Source organism: Scophthalmus maximus, chromosome 4 (assembly GCF_022379125.1).
Source record: "Scophthalmus maximus strain ysfricsl-2021 chromosome 4, ASM2237912v1, whole genome shotgun sequence".
Taxonomy (NCBI): Eukaryota; Metazoa; Chordata; class Actinopteri; order Pleuronectiformes; family Scophthalmidae; genus Scophthalmus; species Scophthalmus maximus.
The window spans coordinates 6,681,730-6,697,385 of NC_061518.1; the positions used below are offsets into that span (position 1 = coordinate 6,681,730).

Genomic DNA, 15,656 nt, shown 5'->3' on the forward strand with positions numbered 1-15,656 from the left:
TAGCTGACAGCAGCACCCTGCTCTCTCTGTATGCTCCAGCAAGCGTTTCCATTTAGCTCACTTCTGAAGCTCCCGCCTAATTTCTCTTTGGAGACAGAAATCCTCTAAACCCCATTGTATCCTGGGGCAACATATTTACTGAGGGCTGGCTTTCCAGTACCTGAGAGAGATTAACACTTCTCCCTGATTTATGAATTCATGCCACCCACCCGCAGGCTTGGTCAGGGGCCCTAACCACTCTACCCTGCCACTTTCCTCTGCACACAATGGGATTCAGATATCAGACAGGGCACACAAACAGAGGCGCATACTTTCTCACATACGGCAGAGCCGGGTTTTAAACAGTTTGAAAAATGCAAACGTGCATAGATCAACCCCCCCCCCCCCTTCAAAGTCCCCTTGAGGAAAAGAGGAACACACGACTGGCAATGATAAAACTGTCCGTCCCCTACAACTGCAGGGGACCAACTCACAGATAAACTTCTTGATCTTTACGGAATCGAACTTGACAGCGTTTGGTTGAAGAAGCTCAACAACCGTTGTTAACTTTGACACGCCGTTCAAGGATTTGCACACAGGTAAGCCAGTCTAAGTCTTCCACTGCACCGTGGGGCTCTAGTCGAAAAGGATCTGTGACATCCGTCTACTGTTTTGGCATCCAACCGTCTCACTGGCATCATTGGCTGTCTGTGTCGGGGGTGGTCGGATGACTGCCAGGCTGAGTGACAGCCTGGTATTTGTTTATCCTGAATAGTCGATGGCTGGGCAACTGTACTACAGGAACAACAAAGCTGCTGGCCCATGTTTCAGTGGACAAGTCTGTCGCTCTTATTCCATCGAGAGGACGCTTTTAAATTGCCCTAATTTTTTGCATTCAAGAATTCACAAAAAAGGTGTCGTGTCATATTTTTCGATGGAGAAATTTGCGAAAGCAGTTATAGAGTTGGAAATACCTTTGGGACATCTATATTTTTTCATGGTTGCGATCAGAACGCATGCATGGTAGCCTAAAGTGCGTGTGTGCGTGTGTTTGTGTGTCTGCGTGTGCAGCAGCACCACAACCTATTGTACTGAACAAAACGGTCAAAATTGTTTTCTTCTTTTGAAATTTTCTCTTATTTAATTACCATTTCATCATTTCATGGCAGTAGATTAAACCACTTCTATTAATAAGACTCCCATTGTCTCATTATTATATGTCCTATTATATTCCCTGGACAGCTCTACATAAATAGAGGAACATGTAAAATGTAGATGCTTAATTGACTGCCCGCCCCCTAATTAGCCGCATAACAATTGCACGTTTCACTGGTTGTTCTTCCACATTCTTCCCTTGTCATCTGTAATTACTGCGACTCGAGCAAGACGTCTTTTCTTTTGAGTTTGCGACACACAGTATTCTTATTTTTGCACGTGAGTTTGTAGATATTCATGATTTCAAAGGGTAATCACCATGGCATATATCACGGATAATGTTGTAATAATGTCACAGGCCAGATTTGAATCTCTGTCTTTTGTTTCCCTCGTCTGTTAACACAACTTGTACCACGGGAAGTAAATGTCTATGTATTGTCCTATAGCTCCCATCTGCTTCTTACGTCTCCCCAGTGGTGGCTGCACATTTAAAGTGGCCTTTGTTTGCCATCGGCATCGAGATTACTATTTACGACTTTGTTGCATCACGGCCACAACTTCACGTATGGATTTGTGATACACGCTCTCCGCTGTGACCTTTGAGTGCTTTCTTACGGCCCCGAAGCACACCCAGAGTGCTGCAGTCTGCCCCTTGTCCAACATAAAGTCAAAAAGTGTCCGAAAGTCACTGCCTACATTCAGCCACTGGTCACTTCAGAATCCAAGTGATTGTGCCCGAGAGCGTACGTACTGTACCTCCGGCACATGAGCCCACTCACCACTCTGTGCCGCACACTCTTCCTCTCCTCTCCTAATGGCAAAATGACCCAAACTCCAACTGTTTTCAACTCCTTCAACTTGTGCTTTAGAATATTGGTCCAATGGAATGGAAAACTAAAATCCATACCTATTAAAGAAAGTTTACGTCAGTATTTTGATGGTGCACTGCTAAATACACTAAAAGCTGACTTTACAAATGATAAAGTGGAGTTTTCTGACTGGACTGTGCAGACGGTCTGACAGCAGGCAAGTGGGGTGGAAAGTTTCAATTGGCTTTTGAATAACTTTTTTCCAGACAAAAGCTAGTCGTCAGTGGAATCCATTAAAATGTTCATTCATTTGACTGAAAAGAGTGATTTGATGATGGAAAAAGCTCTAGATTTGGAGTGGATTATAGATTTAAAGGAAACCTTGGGGACCTTCCCTGTAAATATACAAAACTAATATTTACATTTGGCGTTTCCCACCTGCTTACCGAAGAACATTGTGTTTTTTCCTTGAGGTCCAACAGACTTATTGAATGAATCAGCTTCCTTGTAAAATGGATTTAAAGTCAGGACTGTTTACTAGTTTGTAGTATTTAATTTTGTTGGCTACATAAGTGGACTAGGGTGAAAATAATTGGCAGAAATGTTTTTGCACAGCCACTGATAATGGCATAAATGTTTCCCAGAAAGGACTAACACTGAAGTGGCGGGTTTAGTCATAAGTTACGATATGTTCCCTGCAGTGTGGACTCAAGACCGGACGAGACTCAGTTAGACATTGGAATCCGGAAAAAAAACATTTCCAGACTAAAACACAATCGCAGAGAGAAAAGATGATTGATTAAACTACAGCCAACAACACAAGTGCCGTCTTTCCAACTCCGTCCAGGGCATTTTCTCAGATTTGCCTGGCCTGTTAAGACGACGGGGAAAAAAACACAGCCCTGCGGCTTTCGCCCCTTTCATCGGAGCGCTCTCGACGAGTGAACTGAAAATAACATGCAACATACAGCACATGCGGTAGCGCAGAGATACAGCCAAATATGTCTAGACAATTCATTTTTTTATTCCGATGCATACCCAGTCTGCAGTTGTTTGTTTTACCTCCGGTAAATCAGTCCTCCAACTGCGACCGTTGGAACAGCTCTTTTTAAGAGATTTCTCTTCCCTCGACCATTCATGGTTTCTGTGCATCGCCAAGCTATTTCCCCGCCGCCGCCTCGAATGCAATAGATGGTTTGAAGCTTACTGTTTGTACATGTATCCCGGTAGAGTAATGAAATTGCAAACTTTGCTGGAAACAAGCAGTATACATCTGCCACAACATGTACACTGATTCAGGGCTAATTAAGAGTAAAAGTACCACTTAAAAAACGCCACATCCTGCATTTTGAGCTTGTGAAATCACAGCCTGACAACTGCTCAGAACATGTTTTACCCTCTCTTCCGTTTCATTTAACAGTGCAAGAGCAAAGTAAACTTGCAAAGTATAAAGACGCAAAGTAAATCAGTTCATTTATTGTGTGGCATAGTAATCCAATATTTTCCATGACAACGAGCCTGGTGGCATAAAGGTGAAAATGCAGTGAAGAAGCTGCCAAGCGACTCTGCTATGGAGAGACAACTGGGACACCTGGGAAATAAATAACCACAAATTTGGCATTAACAGTTATTTGAAAAAAATAAAAAATAGTGCTTGCCTGTAGCATATTTTCACAATAAGCCAACATGCTGTTAAAATATGCCACCAACACCATGAAAAGCTTCTATTATCTAGTTCTATTTGCCAGACGTGTTGCTATTAGCACCAATATAATTGTGATATTTCACAGTATTTCTTTTTTTTCAATAATTATTTTTAGTAATTTTCCCAAAAAAAAAAAAAAAATGTTTTTTTGACAGTGATGGGGCTTGAGAAAGAGATTTTTTTGTTGCTGACAAAGCTTTGCAGGATACATGCACCTCAACCAGGGAGTTATCCATAATCTCCTGTCCATCAATGATTAATGGCTAAAGTGGTTCCATTTTCATGGTAGAGAACATAACAATCTTGCGTTGGAGCATTTTTTGTCCCTCTCCACCAAGACCCTTAACAGCTACTCTCCCCCTGAGCTATTTCAACAAGCAGCTCACCCACTCGCCCCCTCCTCCCCTCTGCTTCCTCCCCTGTACCCTGTCAGTTGGTTGTCGTCCTGTGCATGCGTAGTGCAACCAACCATTTCGGTGAACTGTGTCCCTGTTAACATCGCTCATCTTTTAATAGTTTCACAGATACATTTCAACCGGCGCTCGGATACCTGCCCTCAACTCTGCAAAGGAGAGATGGATGTAACTCCTCAACAAGAATTGAGAAATGTAACAACCCCCCCCCCCCCCCCCCCCCCTGCAATTTACTCAAGTCAAGTGTTCAAGTCAACAGATTAGACCATGCATTCATATCTGCGTCAACAGACTCTCACCTTTTCTGCTCACGGTTGAATTACTGTAACACAGTTAAATTGACAAAGATTAGTAAAATAGTAATTCCTGGTTCACGGACATTGAGAACACAAACTTAGGCACAGACCCTTTCTCTTTCCCCTCGGTCCTGAAAGGAATTCTCAGTGGCAGTTGCACATAATCACCACAAAGTGAAGTGAATGGACAGAGTGTCATTTCAACAGGTGACCCAGGACCCGCGAGGACAGTTATCATGAGCCGCTTTCAGCCATGCACTGAAGTATACGGACCTGTTCCTCGACTTTAGAGAGAAGGCTGGTGTGAGATTTGGAAATGTCCGCGAATGTTGTTTCCGGACGTTTTTGAACTTTTTTTTTCCTGCCAGCCCTCCTCCGAGCGAGAGCATGTGGAAAAAAACTGGGGGAATCTCTGGAAGACGCATGACAAGCGAGCGAACGCTCTCCGGCACATCTTCCCGGATTCAATGTACGGAGCCAACTCACCGGATGAGGTAGTTTTGCGGAGAAGGATACTTATTGAGTAATGAAGATAAAAGATGTTTTTTAACATCGTTTTACAAAGGACACATTAAAAACCCTGAACCAGAGAGTACCACAAAGAAAATATGCCTTAATTCCTAAATCACAGTCAAACCAGACAAATAACAACAACAATCTTCCTCTTCTCTGTCAAAAAAAACCTAAAACTTTTAGTTTAGTGGAACGGCGTGCGGACTCACCTCTGATCCACCTTAAATGGGATTTAATCTTGAATGAGTAGGAGGATTATTTGCCCCCGAAGGTGAATCAGCTAGTACAGTATACGCAGTTGCTGACATTGGTTTCTCGGCTCCCTCATCTCGTTCACGGAAGACCTTAAAAGTTGCACAGTATTTGCATTCTGAATATGTTTAACACCGCACCACGAGGCCCGACAGCTACACTATCAAACAGCAGCATTGCCCTTTAACTGTAACAAATCCTCCAACCTAAATGATCACATAGGTGATTCCATTCCTACCCTCTGATATGAACCATACCAGAGTTTAATATCATTAGAAGTGGGGTTTTTTTTAAAAATGTAGTGTAAAATGTTTAAAAAGATGCATCTTGTTACGCTTATTGTCTTGTTTCAAGATGCATTTGTGGCTGGTGGCAATACATCAGTTCTGCTCAGTGGGATTTAATTTACTCTTCTCTGTCACATGCGGGGTAACACTGAGTGACACCTTCCCCCCCCCGGGGGGTTATCTCCAGCTCAGGCCGAGAACAATCAAAGTTGGCTGTTCGGGACATTGGTCTTCGTGACATTAAACATTTGACAATCTGACTAAAACCAGTTACATTAGATTGGATAGGGACTCGTGTTTTATGATATGATCGCTTGCCATCAAGATATTACCAGCCTCTTCAATCACAATGTATTCCCCTCCAGCTCCATCCCCCTCCTCTTTTCAAACTTGCCCGAAGACCATTCTTTGGAATACAGCCGCAAACAGAATGCGACGCAGATAACAATTTTTGTAATATACATGTTGCTGACTGTTAACTTTAATAAACTGTGTTTTCTCTCTACTTCAGTGTCACTTAGCTTGATTAGCTGTTTATCTATTTTTCGTTTTCGATATCGCACTGCCTATTCACATCAGCGTCAAACACAACAGTCGTCCGTGGAGAGGTTTTTATTGTTAAAAAAAAGAAGAGCTCTCTCTCTCTCTCTCTCTCTCTCTCTCTCTCTCTCTCCCGTACAGTGATATCGTCAGTGATGGCAATAATTGTCCAATTGCAGCTCATGACATGGCAGTAATTTGTGGTTTAGATGTTGGGCAGGGGTGATGTTTGAAGAATGAAAATGATTAAATGGTTGTTCTTGTGCTGCCAGAACTGTGCTCAAAAGCCAATTTAATTATAGGAGATGAATCTAATCGAAGGCGAATAAAGAAGCACAGACCAAACCCTGTGATCGGCATAGAAAAAGCAGCTGTCTCAAGTTTTAAGAACTGATCACACAACAAGTAAAAAAGGCAAATGACGTATACAAATTACACATTTTTCATGAACTCAGTATGTTGAAGCTGAGTATATATGTTACTATGAAAGCAATGGCAGTCAGAGTTGGGAGGAAACTTGTCTATCATCAGTAAATAGATGTAATAAGTATGATTACTTCACAACAATTTGTGGTGAAAGTCATCGTTCCTTCAGAATTTGCTTTATCGATTACTTCTACTTAAAAAAAATATCAATATTCAATTGATATAATTAGTTTTTAACATTCTTTACGTCGTTTTCTGTCATTTTAAATGCACATCTGCTCTTTGGGTAATGTCTGAAACACATTCATTTGTGTAAGTTTGACTCGCTCCACTGTTTCGCTCGGCGATTCACTTTTAAAATTCATCCCAAATTCATCCGTCCTCACCGTCTCGTAGGACAGTTGGAAAATTTCTTGGGGATTCTGTTGTTTGTGAGGCGGATTTATTTCATTTCTGTTTGCTTTGGTCCTATTTGACCTATAGAACTCTTGAGTCATCAGAAAATAGACTCTTGGTTGTTTTATAGTTTAGATCTCGAAGTTAAAGGGTTTTGTCTGGAAAAGACAAACAACTTTTCCTCATTATATCAGTTCCGAACACGCCAAAGACTCATTTAAATTTAATCTCAGAGTCCATTTCCATCCGCTTTTGCCTTTTTTGCTCCGTGCGTGCGTGCGCGCATGATCCTGAATATGTGTGACTGTGCAAGGGATCTTTTTGTCTTACTGCTCTGAGTTGCTTGTCTGCAATGTTTTTTAAATCATTTATACAGCACTTTAGTCAATAATGGTTGTTTTAATGTTTTATAAATATCCCTATCTCACTGCACTCTCTTCTCTGTTTATTCTGGGCACTCTCCTGTCATGTATTATTTCTGCTTCTTTGTAGTTAAGGGACTCGCATCGATGTACATCCAATCCACGATAGCGAATGTACAACATGGCACAGAAGTATTCAGGGCTCACTTAAAACTCATACTTTTTTTTTTTTTCCAGAAATGTATCTGAGTGACATATTTATGATTCATCACAAGCAAACATTTCTTCTGTGAATCGTTTTTGTTTAATTAAGTTTGATTTTGCACAAACTGTGAAGAAAAAAAAATCACTCTACTCTAATTGCAGAGGGACAAGCGCTGGTCCTAGAAGTTATTCAGTGTGTTGCGCTTGTGTCCTCCATCGCGTTGTTTATTCGATTTGTCATTTAATAGAGTGACCTACAGACAGAATATCTCATTTCAAGTCAATGTTCCGGAGATGTACCCAGTAAGGCACAAGCTAAAGTGGGAGTCACCTATGATGAAGCATGGACGTGAGAGATGGCCATGAGCCATTCAGTGATTTCCCTTTTACCGGCTCTACAATCCACAATAGTTAGTGGCCCAATCTAAAAGTCCCTCTGCTCCCAGGCGCAGTGCCAAAGCATTATTTGCGCCACGTTAACTGAATGAACAGAAAAAAACCCTATGATAAGTTATCTTCTACACGACAATATTTGTGTCTTTCCTTTAACTTAGAAAACGGGAGTTGTCTGTTGTTGCAGGTCAAAGCAATTACATGTTCAGTCATGAAAAACAAAAATGCCTTTGGAATGGAGCGAGTGCCGGTGTGTTGCATTATGGGTTTGCAGCCTTGATGTTGCTAGGCCAGTGAGTGATTTCAAATCTGCCTTTAGTAAGTCTTTCAGATAAGGTTAATCGGCCTGAAAAGCGTGGTGTTGTTTTCTTTCCTTTTCTCCCTCCATGTTGAGTTGCTGACGGCTGCTGCAATATGTCCTGCTGCCACGGAGGCAATGATTTCCACGACGAGTGAAAACGAGCTCTTCGACTGCGCACCGCGGCAATGATACAGCGGAGATCTGTCAAACAGCCCGAGAATTCCGTCTGTCACCGACGAGGAGGTCAGAGGGACCGAGGGTTGAAACAGGTAAACTGTCAGAGGAAATAGTTACGCGAGACGGGAAATTGACTCACTTCCGAAATCTCCGTCCGCTGACCAGTGGCCACCGGGAAGGTGAGCGGTCTGCAGACAATCCGGCCGAACAAAGTGCTTGGTAAGCAGCCAAATACGGTTACACTGTCAGATGGCTGTAGGAGAAAAGTGCAGTTCAAATCCATTCAATGTAAGTTTCGTTTTTTTTTACCAACCTTATTTTGTATAGTGCACAGTGCGATCACACACTTTTGTTTTGCTGCGAGAAACAGCGTTCTGTGTGTAGCGACTGACCCCCAAGCGCCCTTGAAAGATTTTTTTTTTTTTGGAGATCACCATCAAGCCACAATCACACACACACATCGGTTTCGCTGGTAAAACTTTTTTTTCAGTACAGCACCAGATTCTGCAAAAAGCTCTGTGTTTGTGTGCAACATCAGACGTGTCGTCGTTGCTAATTATCCTGCAGTTTCCACTGCAGAGTAAACGAAAAGCCTCTTTGGAGATGGACGCATTAAAAAACACTTACAGCTCCACATCAATTCAAACTTTGCTGTCTGCCTAATAACTCCCTCGGGACGGCGATTTGCTGCCAGTCCACCACTGGCGGCTCCATCCAAAACACTAGGTAACCAGGGCAACGGCTGCATCCTTAATCATTTATTTTACGGGGTGTGGCCTGGAGCTACATGCATCCTTGAAATACAATACAGGAGGACATGAAACTGTGATCCGCAACTTGAGGTTCTGGATATCGTTTGGCTCAATACTTGCATGACAATTCCACATGCAAGTGTGACCGTGAAAGAAAATCGGTGCATTTGACATGCCCCAGATGCACTGGGCGAGGGCACGGTTGACAAAAAGTAAATAAGAAGATATGCAACATGCAACAGAACTTCTTCTCATTATATTTTGAGAGATTTCCGGTTTTCCCCGTGTCGCGAATCCCCTCTGTGGTCCTCAGATCGTTTCCCTCTTTGGAAACGTGAGGGGCCTAATCATCCTTGCCAAGCATCCATTTAAATTTATTGGGAGCAGCTCGTGTAGCGTGTGAGATTCAGTTTCTGATTTTCTTTTTTCTTTTTTTTAACATGAGCAAACTGTTTTGCTTGCCGTCACTCTGAGAGCGATCGTCGAGCGTGGCCTCTGTCGCGACAACCTTCAAGCGTGGCGAGGAAGAGGAGGGTAAGCCGCCGCATTTTGGCAAAACTAATTAAGCCAATCTGGCTGTGATGCCACTTATTTTCCTAATGATCGGCTTTCCATTTGCTCCTCTCTCTTTTATTTATTTATCTCATTCTGGAGTATTTACACTGTTTAATTATTTTGTCATTGAGATTTAGAATTTGTTTTTGTGGCCAAATGAAGCCTCATCGGAAACCGGTTTGATTCGATGACAGAATGGCTTAATTTGTGCTTCGGGGCGACGCTGAGCAGCGGCCAAACGGATCAAAGTAGACTTCACCAAGTTAACTCTCTCAAACTCACTTCCACCCACCAACGTGCGGAACTCCAAAGGCTGGAGGCTGTCACCGCTGACTGTAAATTAGGCTCCTCTTTTTCTTCTCTTTTTTTCATGACGTGCTCATGCTGACGATCTCAAGTGCACGCACTGTGTCTACAGCCGTCATTTGTTGCGTCTGTGCTTTACGGTGGTCGGTTTATGGAGAACCCTAATGCGGCGAATGGAATCAAAAAAAATGGATTTGTTCCTATGTTCAGCACCGCGGACAGCGAATGCTGCGACGCTCTCAATGACCCTGCACCTGCACTTGCTCCAAAGTGCTGTTTTGGGAATTATGTGTATCAAATTTAAGAGCTTTTGTATGAAAAAAATCGCACTTGGAAAACACCCTTAACCTTTAAAATCCATCATTACCGTGGAAAAGGGGTCCTCTGAGGTCTTCTTCTTCTCAGCAACCACATTCGCCTGCATATTACTTACTACTGCGGAGCCTCGTTCTCACTTCAAATCACGTTGACTCAATCGGCCGTGCCCTGATTACCATCCATCTGCTCCTCTCGCTCGCTTTCATGTTCAGCTGATTTTGTTTCTTGTTTCGTTTGTAAAATCCTTTTTTTCCCTTTCTTTTCTCTTTACAGTGCTAAAGATTGAGGAATATATATTCAAGTCACAAAGAGACATCAAAACATCTCTTTTCGCTCCACACTCTGCCATCAGACTTTAACAAATCCCACACTGTGTACGTTTCCCGAGTTCTGATGGAAGCCCCGTCCTACGCATCAGTCTTACCACTTTCCTATATTACATCGAGGATAATTAGTAAGCTCACTTGGAAAAAAATAAATGAAACATTTGAAGAAAAAAAAATCAGATGAGGAGACCAGGACGCAGACATAACGACAGCTTTAAAGGCAGGAAATCACCCCTGGTTCGCTGTCATGCCGGTGTTCGATGCCTGTCGAGGTACATTAATTATACCTTTCGCACTCATGGTTTCTGTGAGATGAACGCGAGCGCTGCGCTGTGGAGAATCGACCCGATCTAATTTTGTCGACATGTTGACAAAAGTGTCAACACCTTTGGGGCGTAGTGCAGTGCTACGGATCTTCCCGCGAGTGTGAACTGGTCACCAGTACCGAGGGAGGTTTTAAGAGGTTGGAGAACTTCAACAAGTTGGTGATTACAATCATAAACACGGGGTCAAGGTTGTTGGGGGGGGGGGGGCAAACAATTGTGGCTTTCCTGTCCTGTGTCAAACTGGTGTTTCGGGAACCGACTCGTCCACCCCAACTTTGTCGCTCAATACACTTGACCACCACCTGACGTCCGCCATCGCTCCCGTCGCGGTCACGATCATTAGGGCCCCTCAAGGTCGCCTCACCTTAAAAACATTGGCTCACAATAGGTTGTCTACGCAAACGACCTGTGGCCTCTGAAGGTTAACGTAGTCTCCATGTATATCACCATGCAGTGCTTTTTTGTCTCATGTGAAACAAAAATGATATTTAATAAAGATAACAATTCCTTTTTACATGTCCCTTAATACTGTGTGGGTGGGTAACATCAATTGCCTTACCATCAGGAGGACTACATGCTAATGTCTCTCTTCTGAAGGCAACTTCAATCTGTCTCAAATCCCAACGCTGCTTGCAACCGTCTCAAATAAACTCTCTTGAAATAAATATTTCATCGGCATCCTGCACAAAGGTGAGGAAAGCATATTGATCTTATGGATTGATTGATTGATTGCCAGTCTTAATTTATCAGAAGATAGTAAGTCCACAGACTCCTCATTTTAAATTTTGCACTGAATGAATGGAGTCATTTTCTTTTTCAAATTGTGTAAGACAATACACTCAACTGAGAAGATAATAGTGCCGGATATCTCCCCCTGGATGCTGCCGTGTCGTACATCGATTACATCCATATGCTGATGGAGCATTTTACATATCGGACGGAGAAAAAAGTAGACAAAAACCAGTTAACCCGGGACGACAAGAGTTCGCGTGTTTGAGAGAAGAACTGGCAGGTAACACGTCTCTCACAGACGAGACACAAAATCATTATCCTGCCAAGAAGCAGGTCAATGATCACAGACCACTGCCGTCCCTGGTAATAGTCTGCCTACAGAAACAGCACCATGGACAGCGCTAACAACGCTGCCGTTGTTTAAGGATCAAAATGATGCCTTATGTCCTGTTGCTGCAGGAGGGCTTGTGTGTGTGTCGTTGCGTCATAGATTTACTTTTATGCATTTTATAGTTTGCTAACTTTCACCAATAGATTTGTCAGCAAGCCCATTTTCAACATCTGATATTAAATCAATAACGATAACAGGATAGTTGTCTCACTGAACTTTGGCTGATGTTTTACATCTATGTTTTGTTTCTAGTAAAGTATGACTCCTGTCTTTCTTTGCTTTGTTTTACATGCACTTCACTAATAAAAGTAATTAGAATAGATTCTAGACTAGACTGAGTTATTCCAATAAATTATAACTATAAGTAGTGCAAGCCTTTCAATAATCTAATCCTGCATTTCTAGTGGCTCGTATATATTTATTTATGAGTTGTATTGCTCATCGTGCTTATATCATAGCTATTCGAGAATTGTGTAGAGCATTGGTGTCCGACATGCCATGAAAGGCGGTGGGCACAGCAACAGTCCTGGCCAATAATTGATGATTTATATATGATTATATTAAATAATTTATAAGTATATAGACATGTATTTCATCATATATAATTAAGGTTGAATGATTTCGTTTCCATCAACCGAACTGCAAAATATTTATAGTGAACAGAATTCAAAAGGTACATATTTTGGGTATCTTAAAAATATTTACGAGCAATGCTTTCAATAGTTTGTGTCGGATTAAGGTTCGGCAACTAATCCGCTTCAGTAGGGACCAGGGAAAGACCACGGTCTGGTTTTTGGAGAGTAGGACAAACCTCAGCTTTCACTCTACGAGACAAATGTTTTATAATCACGACCAGTCAACTTCATTTTTTAAGCAATAAACCACTCCCTTTCCTTTATTATTAGCCTGTTACGAGTCAAATTTAAAATCATATTGTCCTGCAATAACGCTGCACTGCAAATTCACATGGTTAGCCCAATGTGCAGCACTATTCATTTGGGAAGACGGTGATTCAACTGGCCTACACACTATTCACTTAGCGCATCTGCCAACTGTGAGTCAATCTGCCCGGTAAGAGTCTGTACGAAACCGTATGCACGCACCGTTTACTCACAGCAGTTGTATTTATGCGGTGCCGGCTGATCCAGCCTCGGTAGGCAAGCTGGCATCGACCTTGGGGCGATGCGCTTGATCTTCCCGCACGCCTCACCTCTTAATGATAAAATGAGAAAACTGGGTCGGAGATGTACATTCCCACCAGAAATAGTGGGAAGTTAACATCTTCAGCCGAGCACCAAGACTTCCAACTGGGAAATCATCTCTAAATAAATCAAATGAGTTTCACAAATAGGTGAGGAGCCTATGGGAGGCCCAGGTTTGCTCCTGGGAGGAATGAACAAGTCTGGATGATTAACTGAGAAATGAATGACCCGCTCGTGTATCCACTGGAAACCTACTTGAGCAATCAAATGGGTCTAAATTAAATGGTATTTGGTACGTTGAGTTCTTTATAGAGAGTGATGTTGTTTTTCATGACTATTTATTATCTCTTTTCTAGGAGTTTGAGCTTAAAAACAAAGCATGTTCAGGTTTCGGCTGCATACGATCACTGGGAAACTGAAAGAGTCCTAATGCACTTGGAAGACAGAACACTATTATGGCACTAACAATACGCAGAAATTGCAAAATGAGCGCCTTCCATTTGTCTAAACGTGCCAACGCTGGGACTTTTGAAACTCGCACAGTTTGCAAAAGAGAGAAATTCCTGCGAGAAAGAGGCCGAGAGAAAGAAACTGAGCGCGAGAAATGATAGTCCAGAGACACGGGACAACTCACCAGAGTTGGGATCGGAGTTGCCGTCGGCTTCGGTCCTCTTGTCGGGGGAGGCCTGCTCGTAGAAGTCGTCCTGCGCCTGCACCAGAGGGAGAGGTTGTGTGAGGAGGGAGCCACTGCCTACAGGCTCGTGGTCCCCCAGACCGCTGTCACTGCAGCTCTCCTGGGAGCCGTCCGGCAGGTGAAACGTGACGCGCCGCTGCGACTAGAACCAAGAGCACAAAACAGAGCCTCTGGCGTTAGTGCTCTGCTCTGCACCCTTAAAAAAAATTTAATTCAAAAAAATTCAAATTGGGCTTAAATTTCACACTGAGCCACGAGTGCTGATCGGTGCCGTTTGAAATAAGCAGTCGTTGGATTTTTTTCTTTGCAAATGCTAGGGGCTGCAACTCACGATTGTTTTCACTCGATTTTATGGATTCGTTGTTTGGTCCATAAAATGTCACAACATGTCGAAGAGTGTGGAGCGTGTTTCTCAAACCTCAAGGTGATTGGTTCAGTTTCATAGTTTAGCCATGTTCGCGCACCAAAGATATTCAGTCCACTGTCACAGAGGAGCAAGGAAACCAGAAGATGCTCACAGCGAGGAAGCCATTTTGACTTGTCTTTCATGAACAATAGTACCGATTTAATCGATTATCAAAACAGTTGGCGATTAATATAGCAGTCGATTACTAAACGATTAATCGATTGACTGTTGCAGCTCTAGTAAATATTACATTAAAAAGAAAGGAAAGTATCGACGAATAAAAAAAAAGGTTCATTTCACGTTTCCACCGGTGTGATTGTTGAATAAAAGGTCTGTTTTGACTCAGGGACTAGCTACAGATGGGAAGGGGAGTCAACACATGGTGAATAGTCACGTCTCACTGCACAATGACAACCAATAACGGCATGCAAATTAAACGCCATGCACTGTAACAAAAATCCAGCAAGGTGAAGAGTGCAAAATTTGTGAGCCTTTCATAAACACACAGTGTAATTAATGTCAGGCGTAATTAATGGAGGCTACCATGAAATTTCCAGATATCGGCGGCGTCATATTACCACGTCTGCGAGAAACTGCTGCAGGGGCGTTTTTTTACGGCCGGATTTTTGTTTAGTTTGTGTTGTCAGTTTTGTTTGGGGTGTTGGCAAAGTCGAAGTGGCCTGCAGAGTTAACAGAAGTCACCCCCAGGGTGTCCTTCCTCCCACATTCTGCACTCTCACTCACGAGTAGAATTTCTTAACCCACAAGTGCTCCTGGGACATGTCGTATAGGCCTTCTGTTGGAGATATATGCTTGCAAACACACACACACACACACACACACACCCACACACACACACACACACACACACACACACACACACACACACACACACACACACACACACACACACACACACACACACACACACACACACACACACACACACACACACACACACACACCATCCTTAAAGCCATCCTGATTGAATTTCCAATTGTTAATTCCAAGTGTCTTTTCCCCTTGCTCTAATGACATTTTCCTCGGGCTTTTTCATAAGTCCAGATACGAGCCCGCAGCTAACCTTTCGTGGGCACAGAGAGGTCCCTGCCACATCCTTCGCCGATGACAGACAGAGGCGGGTTTTACAGTAATTATTGGCAAAAGCAAAGGTCACCCAATCTGCAGTCTAATGCAAATGACCTCATTATATATTTTAAGGACTGCTCGTGCAACATTCAGTTAAACAAAGAAAGGGTGAATAAAGAATGGAAAAAGAAAAGATTGGGCATTTTGGGATTAGCAAACAGACAGAAAAAAATGGCACGATAGATAGATGGATAGATGGATAGATGGATAGATAGATAGATGGATAGATGGATAGATGGATAGATGGATAGATAGATAAATAGATAGATAGATAGATAGATAGATTGATAG

At 42.7% G+C, this 15,656-nt stretch overlaps 1 protein-coding gene across 3 annotated transcripts in view; it reads right to left on the reverse strand.

Annotated features, from left to right (window-relative positions):
• LOC118302205 (protocadherin-9) overlaps positions 1–15,656 on the reverse strand; it is a 186,106-nt gene that overhangs the window by 40,625 nt on the left and 129,825 nt on the right. For 2 of the 3 annotated variants that reach the window (XM_047331544.1, XM_047331543.1), the window contains one exon: positions 13,751–13,826. In XM_047331544.1, the coding sequence (XP_047187500.1) occupies positions 13,751–13,826 (76 nt within the window). Of the gene's footprint in view, positions 1–13,750; positions 13,953–15,656 lie in introns of all 3 variants that reach the window. The other variant, XM_047331542.1, reaches the window with a different exon arrangement.